Raw genomic sequence first — 18,523 nt, 5'->3', positions numbered from 1 at the left:
AAAGGAAAGCAGAGTCAGTAGGTGGCTTAGAGATTACCTTGACATATTTAGCATAGAGCTGCTCATCCAGTGGAAATGTCTGCACTGTTCTCTCATCTCGGCCATGGAAAGTACCCAGTTTAACCCACTTATTGGTTGGGTACCTTAAAGGAAAACAATGAATAAAATGAAGTGCAGAATAAACCACCTAAATGGGGGATGGGAGGTCTACACAATGAAAATGTGATATTCAATGGCAGTGACTAGACCACTTCTTTCTTTATATTAAGCAACACATTCTGGATTGATATATATTTATGTACACAGAAGACATTGTGCTTTCCCCTGCACTTGCACAGCAATGTAAAACAACATCTCCCAGATCTCTCTGGCTCAGGGTAAAACTAACCGGTCACTGATGGAGACAAGGAAGTCCTTTGGAGTGGAGGAGAACAGCTCGAAGTTTGCGATGTCCAGCTGCTTAACTTGAATCGGTTCACAAAGTTCAATCACAAACCTGAAAGTTGAGGAAATGCACACATTGAACTGAAAATGAGAACTTCATAAAAATAGAACTGTGCATGCAAATTGAGAGTGCAGAGTCAGCCTGGGTGTGCACAGTCCCACCCATCTGTATTCAGAGTCAGCCTGGGTGTGCACAGTCCCACGCATCTGTATTCAGAGTCAGCCTGGGTGTGCACAGTCCCACCCATCTGTATTCAGAGTCAGCCTGGGTGTGCACAGTCCCACCCATCTGTATTCAGAGTCAGCCTGGGTGTGCACAGTCCCACCCATCTGTATTCAGAGTCAGCCTGGGTGAGCACGGTCCCACCCATCTGTATTCAGAGTCAGCCTGGGTGTGCATGGTCCCACCCATCTGTATTCAGAGTCAGCCTGGGTGAGCACGGTCCCACCCATCTGTATTCAGAGTCAGCCTGGGTGTGCACGGTCCCACCCATCTGTATTCAGAGTCAGCCTGGGTGTGCACAGTCCCACCCATCTGTATTCAGAGTCCTCACACTTGTTTACAAAGTGATCTAGTACACCAAGGGGAGTTCATTTTAACAAACATGGAGAACACACATCCCAGAAACACTTCCTGTGAAGGACCTTCTGGACTCGCTCTTACTCAGAAAATACAAGCTACCTTAAGGAGACGACAAAAATCGTTCCCGAGATGTGAACAGGCCTGTGTAGAAAAGCAGGCTTGAGTTTTTTTTTGTTTTTTTTTTAGAAACAAACAAAAATTGTTTATTTGCTGGGAGATAGAACACAGGGAGACCTCAAATAAAAACAGGAGAAACAAAGACTAAAACACAAGTGGTTTTCCAATGTTGAAGTTTAAAACTAGTATTGCAACACACTTACAAAAGACAAGGCAAGTTAAAATCTCCTGAGGACCATCTATTATTTGATTGATTCTCCAACTTACCATATCTTAGTGCTGCAGGGGTTTAGCATATACAGGTCCATGTTTTCCATCAATATAGCCGAAGTGCTCTGAGAAGAAATAGAGGGGAAACAAATGAAGTGCACTTGCTGAGGGATTAGCAAGCCCCCACCCCCACACACACAGCACTGCAGAAACAGCCCCTGTGTGAAGAGCCCTACCTTTGCTTCTGTGTTGGCTGCTAGGATTTTGGCCCCACACTCCACGGAGGCGTAGTTATTGAAGTTCTTCTGTACTTTCTTTACAATGTGTGGGCTCCCATTGGAGGAGGGGTGCATGGACTGACCTGTGGACAGGATTTAGCATTTTTTCATTCACAGTTTTATGACTTTCAGTTCCAAGTTAGCAGAAAGCAATTTATATCAACTTATCTCTCAGGGCCCAATTCAATTTGTTTTTAGGAATCTAGAAATACATGCAAAGAACAAATCTGATTTACACATCATGCATAGGGTTGTGATTTTGTCATGGTAAAAATGTCAAAAAAAACAAAAAAAACAAACAAAAAAAAAAAATCACAGTCAAAGTCAATTTTTACCGGTGCCGTTTAAAAATTAAAAAAAAAAAAAAAAAAAAAAAAAAAATTATATATATATATATATATATATATATATACACACACACACACTAATTTTAGTATTTGTAAACATATCTAATGTATTTAACATGTATTTGCTTTTAAAAAACAGTACCTTTCACACAAAAATCATAACAGAAATATGCTTACCTTTTCATTTTAACATGTATACCTTGTCTGATGTAACAATTTTTTTTTAAATACATGTTCTGGTTGTATATTGAGAATTGTACAATATGCTTTCTGTTAACGTCTATTTAAACACAGCTGTGGCTTTGGTATTACAGGATGTACATTAAAAGAGTACAAGGCTGGTTCTCATTTCCACTGCTGGCAGGTAGAAATCTGGTTCATGCTTCTCCAGGACTGTAAACCGCCCTCCCTTTAGGCTTTGCATTAGCAAATGTAAGCAGAGGTATATATTTTCCACACAAAAGGCTTCAGTTTATTTGAAGTTTGTTTCTCATTAAAGCTGCTCCCTCCACTTTCATGCAACTCTTTGGGATATTGCTCTGTCAGCTGCTTAGAACTTAATTAAGCAACTTTTTGGCTCGTTCTGTGCAAGTATTCAGCTTTATTTGACGTTTGCTAAACGCTTTAACTTTGCACTAAAACCAATTAAAAAAAACTCCTTTCCCATTTCCTATTGTCAAATTGAGTGGAAACAAACGTCAATTCAGGAGTTCATGAAAAACCACATCCCCAATCATGCAAACTAATCGAAACAGAACGTGGTCCACATTTGCAGTTAGCTGCTTGACTTTAGATTCCTAAAATGCTTTTTCTCAGGTAAAAAAATCTAAGTTGGACCCTTCGATTATTTCAGATAATCGCCACATTCTTATTTGGCCACTAAAAAACAATAAAAACATCCATAAGAATGCATAGTGTGGAAAAACACTATAATGTATGAATTGTGAAAGAGCCGTCATCTTCCTGTTCTAACAGCAGAGCAGTGTTATGTAATGCAGTGCTGCACTGTGCATGCTCCAGCTCCTCTCGACACACAATTATGAGAGACCAAACAGCCTGAGATACTGATCTTGTATACAGTTTCTACAAGTAGATACAAAAAAAAAACAACTGCACAGGGCTTTAGCTGTAATAATCTGCAAAACAATGAAACAATTTATCCATGTCCCTTATGAATTGATGACTGCCTCACCTGAACTCCCTCAATAAACAGTTACTTTTACAACACAAGCGTTATCAGTTTCAAAGCCGACACTGAACAGCACACTGCCGTTACACAATAGTGGAGCAGTGGCATCGTCCTTCTAATGCCAAGTCTTTGTGACGGCAACCCCACTATCTTGAGGGACCCAAGTGCCAGGGCTTACTCTTTTCCTTTTCCACCTCCAGAACTTTCTTCTTCCACTCGTCGAACGTGGGAATATCTTCTGGGTCTTTGCTGGGCTGGACAGCAGTGGGGTCTATCTCACCAACTTTGCGAGGGTCCGCGTTCTGGATAGTCAGGGAGAACGATACAAAGAAAGATATCAATGAATAAATAAATGGAGTGTGGTCACACATTGACAGTGCAGCGATACACCAAGATGAAAGACAAAGACAAACTCTGGTAATGAGTTCAGTAGCACATGGACAGAAACGCAATCCATACAGAAGATGGAAAACAAAAAGTTCACTGCAGTTCAACAACCTACATTTTCAACACCCTATTTAGGGTTAAAGTACTTCTAAATGTGAAGAAACGTGCACTGATGGGCAGTACAGCACAAGAATGTTTTTGTGAGTGTGTATTGTTGATGTTTTGTACAGAACAAACCCCTTTCAGAGTTAAGTGGCTTACCTTGATTTCGTGAGAAGTGTTAGAGTTGTAGTCCCTGCTTGTCTCCTTGCCCACTCTCGTGAGTTTGGTATCCAGGTCTGTCTTTGTCCCCCTTCCCCTGGCAGGAGTGCTGGAGATGTTCTCCACAAGCTCTTCCGAGAGGCTGCTTACAACACAACAGAAAGAGGAGGGAAAGCAGAATCCTCTGAGTGGGCTGATCTTAAAAAAAGCAAGCGATGCATGAAATATGTTAGCTTGATAACAGGATTATCTCTTTAGCGATGACGACAGGGAGAGAGAAGCAAGGTGTGCGGAGCAGAGCTTTATTGAGCGGAGCGGAGAAAATGATACCTTCTATTGGAATGTGGCTCAGCGTGGTTGACAGGCCGGCTTCAGTACTCACCTGGTGGGTAGCCTGCCAAAGGAGGGGGGCTCGCTATGAGGGGCCGCCACAGGGGTCCCTCCAGCCTCACAGTCAGCAGCTGACTGCTCAGCATCATTAGAGCTGCCTACAGGGGTATCAGCACTGGAATTCTCTATTGCACTGAGGGAAAGAAATAACACGCCATTTACCGGGTTGCCCTTTTAGGCATGGAGGGAAGGCATGGAGAAAAAGCGCCTTTCTGCAGCAACAAATGCCACTATTGTAGTACATGATGTTCAGGAGCCAGGCTAGTGATTTAGCTTTACAGCTGCAGAAGAGAGTTCATTTACTGCCTGGTGATTACATGATTAGTTAGCATCCAAACAGACTACTTCAGAGTCTTCTTTCTTGCTGGGTCTTTGTTTCATAACACGCAAGCTGCTATTTTTTTACGCTGCAGTGCCTTGCATTGATAATTATATTTAAACAAAAAAAAAAAAAAACGGCTTCATCAGGAAAGCCAGAATCATTTTGATCACTCTTCATCATTCAGTGGATTGAAAACGCAGCAGTACTCCTGCATGTAAAAGAATAGGAGTAGCAGCTTACACGGGAAAGAAGTCTCAAGCTGATGACTTGGGTGACCCCAATACTGGTAAAAAGAGTCCAAAAAGAGCTCAGCTTGGAGGTTTTCCATATTTTGACGTGCAGCTAAATTAACAGTCGACATCTTTGAAGGTTAAATGCTTTAAAAAGCATCTTAAATGAAGCAGCATGTATGTTTACACCAGTTACTGTAGGGCTGAAGGAGTCATCAGAATCATTAGGTGACATCTTACCTCCCAGTCTCTCAAATCTAACCACTACGCCACACTGCCTCCCAGTCTCTCAAATCTAACCACTACGCCACACTGCCTCCCAGTCTCTCAAATCTAACCACTACGCCACACTGCCACCCAGTCTCTCAAATCTAACCACTACGCCACACTGCCTCCCAGTGTCTCAAATCTAACCACTACGCCACACTGCCTCCCAGTGTCTCAAATCTAACCACTACGCCACACTGCCTCCCAGTGTCTCAAATCTAACCACTACGCCACACTGCCTCCCAGTCTCTCAAATCTAACCACTACGCCACACTGCCTCCCAGTCTCTCAAATCTAACCACTACGCCACACTGCCTCCCAGTCTCTCAAATCTAACCACTACGCCACACTGCCTCCCAGTCTCTCAAATCTAACCACTACGCCACACTGCCTCCCAGTCTCTCAAATCTAACCACTACGCCACACTGCCTCCCAGTCTCTCAAATCTAACCACTACGCCACACTGCCTCCCAGTCTCTCAAATCTAACCACTACGCCACACTGCCTCCCAGTCTCTCAAATCTAACCACTACGCCACACTGCCTCCCAGTCTCTCAAATCTAACCACTACGCCACACTGCCTCCCAGTCTCTCAAATCTAACCACTACGCCACACTGCCTCCCAGTCTCTCAAATCTAACCACTACGCCACACTGCCTCCCAGTCTCTCAAATCTAACCACTACGCCACACTGCCTCCCAGTCTCTCAAATCTAACCAACTTAAATACCATTGAATAAAGCAGGGTGTGAATCCTCACCTTGGCTGAGTAACAGGAGGGATCTCTGAGGTAGGTGTGCTGGAAATGTTATCAGCCGTAGCAGAAGCACTGGAAGTAGCTTCATACAGGCTGGATGTAGGGTCTGGGTCCGGGTCCGGGTCCAGGTCCGGCTCTGGCACTGGCTCAGTCACAGATTCAGATAAAGACGCAGACTCTGCCTCAGTCACAGATTCAGATAAAGACGCAGACTCTGCCTCAGTCACAGATTCAGATAAAGACGCAGACTCTGCCTCAGTCACAGATTCAGATAAAGACGCAGACTCTGCCTCAGTCACAGATTCAGATAAAGACGCAGACTCTGGCTCATCTGCTTTCACATTCTGCAGGCAAAGTTAAAAAATAAGTTTGTAACATGTCAAACTAAAGATTCCCGTTTCATATTAACACAAAACTCAGCCTAATAGACTAGCTGTGAGAAGAGGCGGGATTGCTGAAAATACAGGCTCCCCCTTGCTGTGTGAGTGAATGGCTGCTCAAGGGTCAACAGCATGTGTTGGCTTCACCAGCCAGGATCCGCACCAATCAACACTCACCTTGAGCCAGCTGATATACCTGCTAGTCTGCAGGATCCCAACTAAGAGCAAACTGTCATTACGCTTGTAATTAGCTGTAACTTCATAGATTTTAGAAACAAATCTGGCTAGTTCTATACTCTGTTTGAAAAAACGAAAAGAAAAATACTTTACCTGCTCCTGCCCTTCATCTTTCGTGCAGTCTTCTGCTAAAGTGTGTATTTGCAAAGAAAGTTCTGCTCTCAATCCAACATCATAGGATGACTGGATCTCTGTGGACCTCTCATCTGCACCCTGTTGGGAGGTAATATTGTTAGACAAACCTGCTGATCTCAGAGAGTCAGGAGGGTGAGCAAGCCAGCCCGACGAGTCTTGGCAGCACTAAAGCAATAACTATTACATTTTACTTCACTTACCCAGGCTCTCCCTCAGTAAAAGCATCCTATGCAGTACTGTTAAACCCTTTCATTTTGAAGCTCAGGAAATGTATGGCTGGTTGTAAAATCGGTAAGCATCTTGGCAGGCACTGTAGTGCTAAACATAGCTAAACTCTGCCCCCTTCCCCTTTGTATATTGCAGAATCACAACAGAGATCTTGTGGCCTGTTAACAGTAGGAGATGGTGGACAGTGGGAGTGTTACCGTTGAGTCAATGTTCTCCTCATGCTTTTCCTGGGGTCTGCTATCCTGTGCAAACTGTGCTGAGGCAGCAGAGCCCTCTTCCGAACAACACACATGTCGACTGGAGCACCTGGAGAGCAGAAACAAGCTGTCTGTCAGAAAGAACTCGCGGAAAATCTGAAAAGACCTTGCCCTCCGGCATTCCAATGCTGAGGTCTACTGCATCATACACAAAACAGAAAAACAGAGCCCAAAGAAAAAATAAAAATATTAACAGAGTATAAAGAAATCTAAAAATGAAATTACAGTAAGGATGAACAAAGCACTGTGCCCGAGCTCTTATCATACCAGAGGGTTTAAAGTCTAAGTGAGGTGGAAGTGGTTTGTGTAGAAAGGCTGCTGAAGCAACACAAATGGAATATTTGGATGGAGTTTAATAGGCAGCTCCAGTGGCACAGCTGGCTCCCTCTCAATCCTGTCACACAGTTTAAATATCGACAGTACCCAGAAGGGTCCAATGACAACAGCACAATGCCATCTGCCAACCGAGCCCAGAGACGAAAGGAGCCCTGCCATCTTTCATTCTGGACAGGGGCATGACAAAGCCCACGGTCTGCTCAAGTCATTCACACAGGTAGTCTACTAGTCTGCGGTGCAAAAGAAATACAGCCAGGTATAGCAGCAAACACAAGGTACAGGTTTTGGGATGATGCTGACTTGAAGTTATAATGATACTGGTTTCACCAGTGCTTCATCAGGGTCAGATTTCTGGTTATTTGTTATTATTTTTTATAAATACCTTAAAGACTTCATGATGGTGGAGCTGCCTAAATAAGGCTGTAGTGGTTCACCTCAATGACTTACATTGGGAAATGCCCTTGAAACCTGACACATGCTTGTCCAAAGATCATACTCCGCCTGTGCTATCAGGTCCATTCTCCACGTGCACATGTGTTTATCAGCTCATCTTTTACTCATACAGCCAACAGCAACAAGTGACACTATGCAGTAAGTTTACACAACATTGGGAAGTGCTATGGCAGCTGGGCTTGTTTTAACTGTCACTCTGCCGAACATATAAACACAGCAATATTAGGCTATCATGTTAATTAGTGATGAGGCAATACATTACAACAGAACTGTAAAGCTTTAATAGGCACAGTATAGAGCAAGGGTCTCCAACCCTGGTCCTGGAGAGCTCTAATCCTGCAGGTTTTCCAGGTGTCTAGTTCAGCAATGGCTAAACATCTGGAACATGTTAATCTGAACTAAGTAAAACAATAATTGGTTCAATGAAGTAACTGGGAGCTCTGTTGAAATGCAAAGCAGAAGCCTCCACAGTTACAGTATGTGCAACTGCTGTATGGCTTCCTTTCCAGTGCAATGATATCTCTATGGCCAGACTGTCTGTACCGAAGCATTGTTTGAATCCCAGTGCTCTCACTCAATCAGCAGTGTGTGAAAGGCTTTATCACGTCCCCATAAGTGCACTACCAGATTGTTTTGTCATGTTGAAACGAGAAAAATCAAAAAACACAAATGCAAAGAGCACAAAGGGAAAGCAGTTACAGCTGTCATGTGAGCACAGCTTTTAAAGCAGGCCGTTCGCAGCGCCACAATAACTAAATGAAATTCAAGCAAACTCACTTCTGCTGGTTTTGTTTTTGGTGATGACCAGTTGCAGTAAAGCTGCATCAGTATTGACTGTGATGCTGTTTATACAAATGAAGGCACTTGCCAAAATTGCCATGCACTGAAGAGCCTGAAATACTAATCAAATTACAGTAAGAACAATAAGAAAATATCCACAAGGAACAAAATCTACATATAGGGGGATCTTATTTCCTCTGAAAGCAACCAAGTGAAACAAAATAGCCAAATATGAGGTTACACATTTCATGAACTCTTCAATGTATCAACATAGCTTTTGAGCTAATCAGTTTCACACCAAGTTGGTTTCCTCTAAAAGACGGTGTGCAATTATAGTGTCAAATATCTAGCCAGATAAGCAGAGTATCAAGTATTATACTTCTCAGTATAATGAGCCAAAAAGCACTTTGACCATCTATTCTTAGTAGTCTGTGAAATGGCTACACTACAAAGAGATATTTTAAAGTCACACTCAAAACATTTTATTTGTAAAGATGCCTGCTCAACGCATGGCTGGTGCTGTGCTGTCCCGACAGATCAGAAGCTCTGAAGAGTAAGTCAGGCAGACGCATTTGGTCACTTGTTTCAGTATTAGATACAGCTCTTATCAGTCACCGCTCTGCATGGAAACACAAATCCACCTCATCCGTTCTAATCCTCCCAATGTTCCCACTGACACAGAAAGGGAGATCCAGCTGAAAAATTGAAAAGTACACAAATGTTTTAATGTGGGGCTTTGTGATGACAAACCACCCCAGGCTACGGATTCATAAATACTGCTGTCTTTATTAGCTGCCCTTACTCACTACTGTGCAATCCCACTACCACAGTATTCCCACTCTCACCAGAAGGGAATGAACCTCGAGGTCCGGATCAATACAATTACAAAACAGAATAGGAAAGATCTGGCACACAGTCTCAAAATAGCGTGCTGTACACTGTGTGAGATACGGGTGTTCAGCTGTGCTTGTTTGGGGCTCCTAGTCCTTGGTGAATGGAAAGACACTTTCAAATATCCCTTGTTTAACTCAGCTCACAGTGCAGGAGGACACTGGCTAGCTGTGGGGGCAGTTGCAGCTGTTCAGGTTTTGCCTGATCTGTGATGAAGGGATTTATACAATGCAGTAAACAAATTAATCAAGAAGGTTATCAAGAAGTAAACCGTGGCATTGCACTGTAAGGGAGGACTTCAGCATGCTGCTATCAAGAACAAGTCAGGAGTACATAAAGCACAGACACATTTAAAACCTCTACAGGTGTTCACTGTAAAGAAGAATAGGTCATGATGACTAACATCAACGTCATGAGTCATAGGCTTCAAATAAGAAAAAACTCAGTCTTTAGCTAGTCCATCACAATTAGATTAGCCATTCTCTAGATATGATACGTGCGGAACATTGTCGATTTTGAATACAGCATGATCAATTTAGTGTGCATACTGTAGGAATGGGAAACTGACTTTGTCAGCCATCTCTACAATCTTTCAACATGCAGTTTCCCCCCTAATTACTTCCCCCAATCATGGCAGCAGTATGATGTCAATTCTGCCTATTAGACCAACAGACTTACTAAAAATCTGATTTAATAAAATCATACAGCAATCCTGTGGTAAGAAGAGTGGTGTGTAGACTGAGCATTCACACCCAGCTGGTATAAACACAGGAATCTGCTGCAGCTTCTTCAGCTGGGTCCCTGAACAAGCGTCATTAGCTTCATTAAGAATTCCAAGAGAAACTTTTACAATTTCAGCGTTTCTAAGAGTCAGTCCCAGTACAGACAGATCTGAAATGCTGATCAGACGCCCGTAGTTTGACAAGCCAAGCAATACCACAGTTCACAAACTGGAAAACAAAAAAAAACAAAAAAAACAAGTGTGAGTAACCATGACTGGAAATGAGAAGCACATCTTAACTGCACTGCTGTGTGTGATAGCAGACGGATGTGAACTGTCTCCATATATACAATTGAGGTTGTATCTTTGTAGCTGCATATTTGAGGTTTTATTTTTTCCTCAAATTGAGTGGGAAATTTGGGCTGCGTCTTAAATTCGAAGGAATATGGTATTCTTAGAAAGCATGGCAAAGTCTCAAAAGACATTTCGTTGCCTTTCAAACTTGGTATCCTTGTTATGTAAAGATGAATCTCTTCAAGATAAAGTACCTTGAACTTAACACTAGAGCATGTTACTCCTAGAAACCAGAACTGCAATTTGCATTTTCGCAATCCCCAGATTATCAGCCCTGTACACGTAAAATACTTCTGAAAGACTTTGTTTTACAGGGATAACTATCAATTGTTATCAACTAACAATCTGTGAAATTACTGGACTACATTTAAAAAACAAACAGTTTCAATGTATACATTTAAAAAATGCAATAAAAACTGTCAGGAAATAAATAAATCCAAGGCTGGTAAAGTTGTTGAGCTAGAATTATACTGTACTAATCGGGCATCAACACTGAACAAGAGCTGGAAGAGAGGAGGGAGAGAGAACAGACATGATACTAAAGCACGAAAGAGAAGAGAGACTGCCCTTGGGAGAGCCTGGCTGAACCCATCATGTGATCCGAAGCGATCTGAAAGGCATTCTGTCAGCACTGTGCTTCAGCGGAGCAGCAGAACAGGCTGATCAACCCCAGGCAAATCAGGAAGCACACAGCATGCCAACCCCAGCAAACTGAACTGCACTCCTGAGAACACTTGAATCTATTGATGTAACCAGGAGGGAACCCACGAGAGTCTCCTGTCATTTACAAGAGGGTCCTGGAAGACAGCAGTGGCACAGCTCCCCATCTCTGGAGATGCAGAGTACCCGAGAGGAAGAGACAGAAAGGTGAATAGAAAAACACCACATTTAAGTAGTTGAGAAGCAAACAGCAGCAATGCTACACTGTTGGATCACCAAGTGCAATTGGAGGAGACCACCAAGGAGACAGGCATGCCCCTTCATTCAAACCCTTTGCAAGCTCCCTGATCCACAGGATTTCATATCCTGAAGTAATTACACCTTTAAAAACAAAAAGTATGCGTTATAGAAGTTCAAATGAATTTTCTATGCAGCCCAAAAGCCACTGTCTGCCAGAGAGGGTCGCTAGGCTGCTGAACCACTGAAAGAGCTTAATGTCTTCCCAATGGTCTGTAAGCAAGAACAACTGAAACCAGCACACACAAAACCAGGCCTCGTCCGATTGTTCCACTTGATAAAACAGAATAAAAGAGCTCAGCCTCGTCCAGTAAACATTCCTCTGGATGGGTGCACAGTGCTCAATACACACACCTCGCAATGCTCTTCACTGTTTGCAGCACTATTTACTGCAGAATGCAGAGGGCTCAATAGTCATTTGAATATTTTCTATTACTGTCTGAAGAAACAATGAAGATGTGATATAATACCAGAGCCCCAGGTCTCAGTCACCAGTGCAAGCTGTTATTAGACTTCACTCTCTACCCAATGGCTCTGCCTGACTGTATTGTTTTGCCCTCAGTATGTATTTTGAGTAATATTAAGCTTGCTGTTTACTATTCATTCCTCAATAAATAAAGAACGCCTGCAGGCTTTACTCTACTGGTGACTGAGCTAGCATGCAATGCTCGAGTTTTCTAATGCGTTTTGATTTGAAATGACCCACCCCTAATACAACACACTTACTCTGAGATTTTACAACATGCACAAGTCTGAATAGCAGCCTTCTCGTGAGTAATTCCTTCAGCTTTGATTGAAGTTTACATCTTCACTTTCTCATCTGTTAAATAAACCCTTTAGGCAAGAGCACTATACAAACACACATACACAGAGTCACGTATGGCAACACACGCTCTAGCAAAGCGTTGCCTCTGTTGTCACACGATTAATGAAGACTGTGAAAAGAGAGACACAGTGGCAAGGGCCAGCTGCAGTGATAACTGTTCATGTTCTTTTCTGGCTTCAAATTAATTTCTAGTAAATATCCCAGGAATCCTGAATCCCAGTCCTACAAGAAGAATACACCCCCACTGTACAGGAAGGCATGGCTACACACATTCCTCCGATCACATTAACTCCCTACTGCTAGCACATGAAGCATAAAACACCAAGCACAGATTCAGTCAGGAGTTGCCTACACCCCTGTGCATGAATAGCCTTCTGTATGGGGCCTCAAGTCATTTCTTACCCTGTTGTTACTGAAAACTGCTAACAGATGCATTTTTTTTCTTTATTTGAATGCCTGACCCATGTTCACAAAGCTGGTCTAATTCACATGCGATCACACCAGGCGTAAGTGCCCATTTACAATCAGCATGTTAATTAATGTCGTGGAGTAGCTGGCTAGCCCAGTAAAACACAACTGGGAACTCGAACCACTACTACAACTGTTCAATAAATCAGAGTCAAATGTTTCAAGTGTCGATACCTACAGTGCAATGCTGGTTCTCTTCAGCACACGGTAGATGCCGTGATGATTAAATCATAAATATCCCAGAAGTGCAGTGTTACTGTCCATCTTTGAAAACGTCTACGGGATATACATGCGAGAAGAGTGATCAGTTCTGAACAGAATCAACAGCTGCCTGACTGCTCAGACCTCTGATACCTGCTCCTTTAAACAGGTCTAAAAAGAGCTCTTCAAAACCCAGGGCTGGGTCCCAAGCACTGCTCCTTTAAACAGGAGATCTAAAAAGAGCTCTTCAAAACCCAGGGCTGGGTCCCAAGGCAAGGCTCCTTTAAACAGGAGATCTAAAAAGAGCTCTTCAAAACCCAGGGCTGGGTCCCAAGGCAAGACTCCTTTAAACAGGAGGTCTAAAAAGAGCTCTTCAAAACCCAGGGCTGGGTCCCAAGGCAAGGCTCCTTTAAACAGGAGGTCTAAAAAGAGCTCTGCAAAACCCAGGGCTGGGTCCCAAGCACTGCTCCTTTAAACAGGAGATCTAAAAAGAGCTCTTCAAAACCCAGGACTGGGTGCCAAGCACTGCTCCTTTAAACAGGAGATCTAAAAAGAGCTCTTCAAAACCCAGGGCTGGGTCCCAAGCACTGCTCCTTTAAACAGGAGGTCTAAAAAGAGCTCTTCAAAACCCAGGACTGGGTGCCAAGCACTGCTCCTTTAAACAGGAGGTCTAAAAAGAGCTCTGCAAAACCCAGGACTGGGTGCCAAGCACTGCTCCTTTAAACAGGAGGTCTAAAAAGAGCTCTTCAAAACCCAGGACTGGGTGCCAAGCACTGCTCCTTTAAACAGGAGATCTAAAAAGAGCTCTTCAAAACCCAGGACTGGGTGCCAAGCACTGCTCCTTTAAACAGGAGGTCTAAAAAGAGCTCTGCAAAACCCAGGACTGGGTGCCAAGCACTGCTCCTTTCTAACCCTGCAGGGTTTGACGAAACAAAAAACGCTACCAAGTTGAAACGAACATCCCCAGTCACTGCTGTACATCACCAATTAAACTACCATGAAAAAGACCAGGACCTTTAGTGTATCCAGTGCATCTCTGTACTGTACAAGTAAATACGCTTGTGCAACACACCGACACATCCCCCCACATTCTGATACTTCCAACACTAAAGTTAGTTGTGCTAAACTTTTTATGCAGATTGGATACACAGTACCTAATTAAAGTATCGAACGAGACTGGCTGCTTGTAGGCATGCAGATTCCCACGACTGTATTTATTGATTAAATCTGCACTCTTGACACTTTGGTGAATGCATCTGTCAAACGAAGAAAAAGCCAACAGGGTAAAGTGCAATTAGAACAAATGAACACAGGGTGGCAGCCAATATGACTGCAGAGATGGCGTGCTCCGCAACACATGCTTGCCAGCATGTTCTCCAAATCAGTTAGGAGGCTACCAATGAATTCTGAGTAATGGATTAGTCCTAGCTTGCCTTGTTAGGTCATACACAACTTGATTTCACATTCAGAAAGACAGACACACTCACACCTTTTAAAAACACCCTGACCTCACTGGCAACCAATAGGGACATTCCTTCTGAATTGCTATACTGATGAAAAAGGCCTCTAGAAATCACACCCATGCAAATCAGTTAGTGTCAGCCTATTGTTTAACTTAATAAATACATGATGGCCATTTGAATGGCCTGATCCAGTGTCCACAGTCTGAGCTGTGTGGAGTAGTAATAAGCTGTAGATCCAGGTGTGCAAGCACAGCACCTTCATAGACAGTAAAGCGATTGCACTACAAGCATGTCAAATGACATGGGAGTCGAATAGGGCCAGACGTAAAGGTGGGCTTGTTTCCGAGACAACCCACAGAATTATTTTCACAAGTCCAGATGAGAAATGGTCAACAACAAACACTATAGCCTTCTATCAGTACACTGTACAGCCAAACAGAGAATGAGAGCAGCGAAAAAAAAAACATCTGTAACTAAGAGACTAGATTAGTTCAGACATGTTTATTTAAACATTCACAGGTTTCTGTTCTCACGCCTGCACTAGCCAGCCAACCCCCCACTCCCTCCCAGCATATTATCAGACACATGGGAGGCCAGTTACAGTATTCAGAGAGCACTCATATAGGTGCATTTACAACAGTATTGTACTAATTAATACAAACCATTAGAAATCACTGTTCTGTCAAGTTTTATTAAAACAGTATCTCAATGTTTAACCATTTTTTTAAATAGTTTATTGCAGGAAAAATGCATCTGCAGTCACAAGTGAAAACAAAAAAAACAATCACACGTGTAGCCGAGCAAATCTTTACATTCAGGTCGCCAGTGTTGATGTCTCTTTACAAAATGATGTGTCCTCGGCAAACCAGCAGCCTTCATGAAAACGTTACAGCAAAGACTTCGTAGAGACACATAACTGGGTTCAAATGAGAGGCAGTAACCAGCAGCTGGAATCAGACCGACAGTAAAGGGGACGCATCCAGACAGCTTCACCCTTCACACAGAGACACCCCGCACACAGCTTCACCCTTCACACAGAGACACCCCGCACACAGCGACACCCCGCACACAGCTTCACCCCTCACACAGAGACACCCCGCACACAGCTTCACCCTTCACACAGAGACACCCCGCACACAGCTTCACCCTTCACACAGAGACACCCCGCACACAGCTTCACCCTTCACACAGAGACACCCCCCGCACACAGCTTCACCCTTCACACAGAGACACCCCGCACACAGAGACACCCTTCACACAGAGACACCCCGCACACAGAGACACCCCGCACACAGCTTCACCCTTCACACAGAGACACCCCGCACCCAGAGACACCCTTCATAGAGACACCCCGCACACAGAGCTTCACCCTTCACACAGAGACACCCCACACACAGCTTCACCCCGCACACAGCGACACCCCGCACACAGAGACACCCTTCAGAGACACCCCGCACACAGCTTCACCCTTCACCCAGAGACACCCCGCACCCAGAGACACCCTTCACAGAGACACCCCGCACACAGCTTCACCCTTCACACAGAGACACCCCGCACACAGCTTCACCCTTCACACAGAGACACCCCGCACACAGAGCTTCACCCTTCACACAGAGACACCCCGCACACAGAGACACCCCGCACACAGCTTCACCCTTCACACAGAGACACCCCGCACCCAGAGACACCCTTCATAGAGACACCCCGCACACAGAGCTTCACCCCGCACACAGAGACACCCCGCACACAGCTTCACCCTTCACACAGAGACACCCCGCACACAGAGACACCCTTCACACAGAGACACCCCGCACACAGCTTCACCCTTCACACAGAGACACCCCACACACAGAGACACCCCGCACACAGCTTCACCCCGCACACAGAGACACCCCGCACACAGCTTCACCCTTCACACAGAGACACCCCACACACAGCTTCACCCTTCACACAGAGACACCCCGCACACAGAGACACCCCGCACACAGCTTCACCCTTCACACAGAGACACCCCACACACAGCTTCACCCTTCACACAGAGACACCCCGCACACAGCTTCACCCTTCACACAGAGACACCCCGCACACAGAGACACCCCGCACACAGCTTCACCCTTCACACAGAGACACCCCGCACACAGCTTCACCCTTCACACAGAGACACCCCGCACACAGAGGCACCCCGCACACAGCTTCACCCTTCACACAGAGACACCCCGCACACAGCTTCACCCCTCACACAGAGACACCCCGCACACAGAGCTTCACCCTTCACACAGAGACACCCCGCACACAGCTTCACCCTTCACACAGAGACACCCCGCACACAGAGACACCCCGCACACAGAGGCACCCCACACACAGCTTCACCCTTCACACAGAGACACCCCGCACACAGAGGCACCCCGCACACAGAGCTTCACCCTTCACACAGAGACACCCCGCACACAGCTTCACCCTTCACACAGAGACACCCCGCACACAGAGACACCCCGCACACAGCTTCACCCTTCACCCAGAGACACCCCGCACACAGCTTCACCCTTCACACAGAGGCACCCCGCACACAGAGGCACCCCGCACACAGAGGCACCCCGCACACAGCTTCTCCTCAGTACCTGTGTTACAGTGATGCTGCCGCTTGTCCTTTATGTTTAAATGCCACAGTTACTTTTCAGAGCACATTAAAACTGTACAGACGGGATTCGTTAGTATAATTCCCATTCGTATCAATACCACAGTATATCCCTAGCATCCTCACAAGGCAGAAAGAGGGTCACCAGCTTCCATAGGATTCGGTACACGTCCCGTTTCTAATCTGTGGTCTTTTACTGTAAAACTAAACTGGATCTACAGTACAGCACAATATGGGTTCTTTCAGATCGCTCTCACCCTGACTAGTGCCACACTGTTTATCAAGTGATCTTGGTTAATGCGTTTTGCACCCCACCCATAAAATGAACTCCCACACAGTTTGAAAAACACACAGCGTTAAATCCCATATAAATGGTAGCTACAACGACTGTCATGTTCATTATGCAAATATCCAGGAGTCAAATCATTAAATGCAATATTAACATACGGTACTGAATGATTAGCAGAATCAGGCGGTTTAGAATCTTAATAATAATTTTAACAAAAATTGCATTGCATTAATCCGAACAACCTGACAAACTGGATCCTCTGCCGGCACAGATCCTTGATGGCTGGTGTGGGGCGGCACTGCGAATATAAACTTCATTATCGGGCCTTCGTGATGGCAGGGTCACAACGTGAAGCATGTAAACAGGATGAAACTGTACACCGAGCTGAGAGCGCTTTACACGCTTATTAAAACAACACAGCAGCGCCAGCACTGTAATGAAACACGATGTCGCGTTCTGCTTACCAGCACAAGACCGAGAGAATCAGACACACCAACGAAACCTCTTTCATCATCTTCCCACGGAAACGAACATCCTCGCCGGCTTAGTTAACCCCTTCGCGTGGAGTTTTAAAGAGCTCTGAGCCCTCGCTTGTGAAGGGGCTCGCTGTAATTGTAATAAATGACCGTGTTTTCGTGAACGCTGCCCTCTGCAGGCTCCTCTCTAGCCTCCTCTCCAGCCTCCTCTCTAGCCTCCTCTCTAGCCTCCTCTCCAGGCTCCTCTGCAAGCTCCTCTCCAGGCTCCTCTGCAGGCTCCTCTGCAGGCTCCTCTGCAGGCTCCTCTCTAGCCTCCTCTGCAGCCTCCTCTCCAGGCTCCTCTGCAAGCTCCTCTCCAGGCTCCTCTGCAGGCTCCTCTGCAGGCTCCTCTCCAGGCTCCTCTGCAGGCTCCTCTCCAGGCTCCTCTGCAGGCTCCTCTGCAGGCTCCTCTGCAAGCTCCTCTCCAGGCTCCTCTGCAAGCTCCTCTGCAAGCTCCTCTCCAGCCTCCTCTCCAGGCTCCTCTGCAAGCTCCTCTCTAGCCTCCTCTCCAGCCTCCTCTGCAAGCTCCTCTCCAGCCTCCTCTCCAGGCTCCTCTGCAAGCTCCTCTGCAGGCTCCTCTCCAGGCTCCTCTCCAGGCTCCTCTGCAGGCTCCTCT

At 45.1% G+C, this 18,523-nt stretch overlaps 1 protein-coding gene across 8 annotated transcripts in view; it reads right to left on the bottom strand.

Moving 5' to 3' along the window:
* LOC121326653 (SUN domain-containing ossification factor-like) overlaps window positions 1-18,127 on the bottom strand; it is a 30,752-nt gene extending 12,625 nt beyond the window's left edge. For 4 of the 8 annotated variants that reach the window (XM_041269984.1, XM_041269985.1, XM_041269986.1 and 1 more), the window contains exons 1-11: window positions 17,857-18,127; window positions 6,959-7,067; window positions 6,492-6,611; window positions 5,785-6,125; window positions 4,199-4,339; window positions 3,817-3,958; window positions 3,347-3,470; window positions 1,591-1,715; window positions 1,412-1,479; window positions 389-496; window positions 38-143 (exon numbers count right to left, since the gene is read on the bottom strand). In XM_041269984.1, the coding sequence (XP_041125918.1) occupies window positions 38-143; window positions 389-496; window positions 1,412-1,479; window positions 1,591-1,715; window positions 3,347-3,470; window positions 3,817-3,958; window positions 4,199-4,339; window positions 5,785-6,125; window positions 6,492-6,611; window positions 6,959-7,067; window positions 17,857-17,906 (1,434 nt within the window). In that variant the 5' untranslated portion in view covers window positions 17,907-18,127. Of the gene's footprint in view, window positions 1-37; window positions 144-388; window positions 497-1,411; window positions 1,480-1,590; window positions 1,716-3,346; window positions 3,471-3,816; window positions 3,959-4,198; window positions 4,340-5,784; window positions 6,126-6,491; window positions 6,612-6,958; window positions 7,068-17,856 lie in introns of those variants that run through there. The other 4 variants (XM_041269987.1, XM_041269988.1, XM_041269990.1 and 1 more) reach the window with 4 other exon arrangements.
* Window positions 18,128-18,523: the final 396 nt, after the last annotated feature.

This window comes from Polyodon spathula, chromosome 14 (assembly GCF_017654505.1).
Source record: "Polyodon spathula isolate WHYD16114869_AA chromosome 14, ASM1765450v1, whole genome shotgun sequence".
Classification (NCBI taxonomy): domain Eukaryota; kingdom Metazoa; phylum Chordata; class Actinopteri; order Acipenseriformes; family Polyodontidae; genus Polyodon; species Polyodon spathula.
This window is presented reverse-complemented; position numbering and strand designations above follow the sequence as displayed.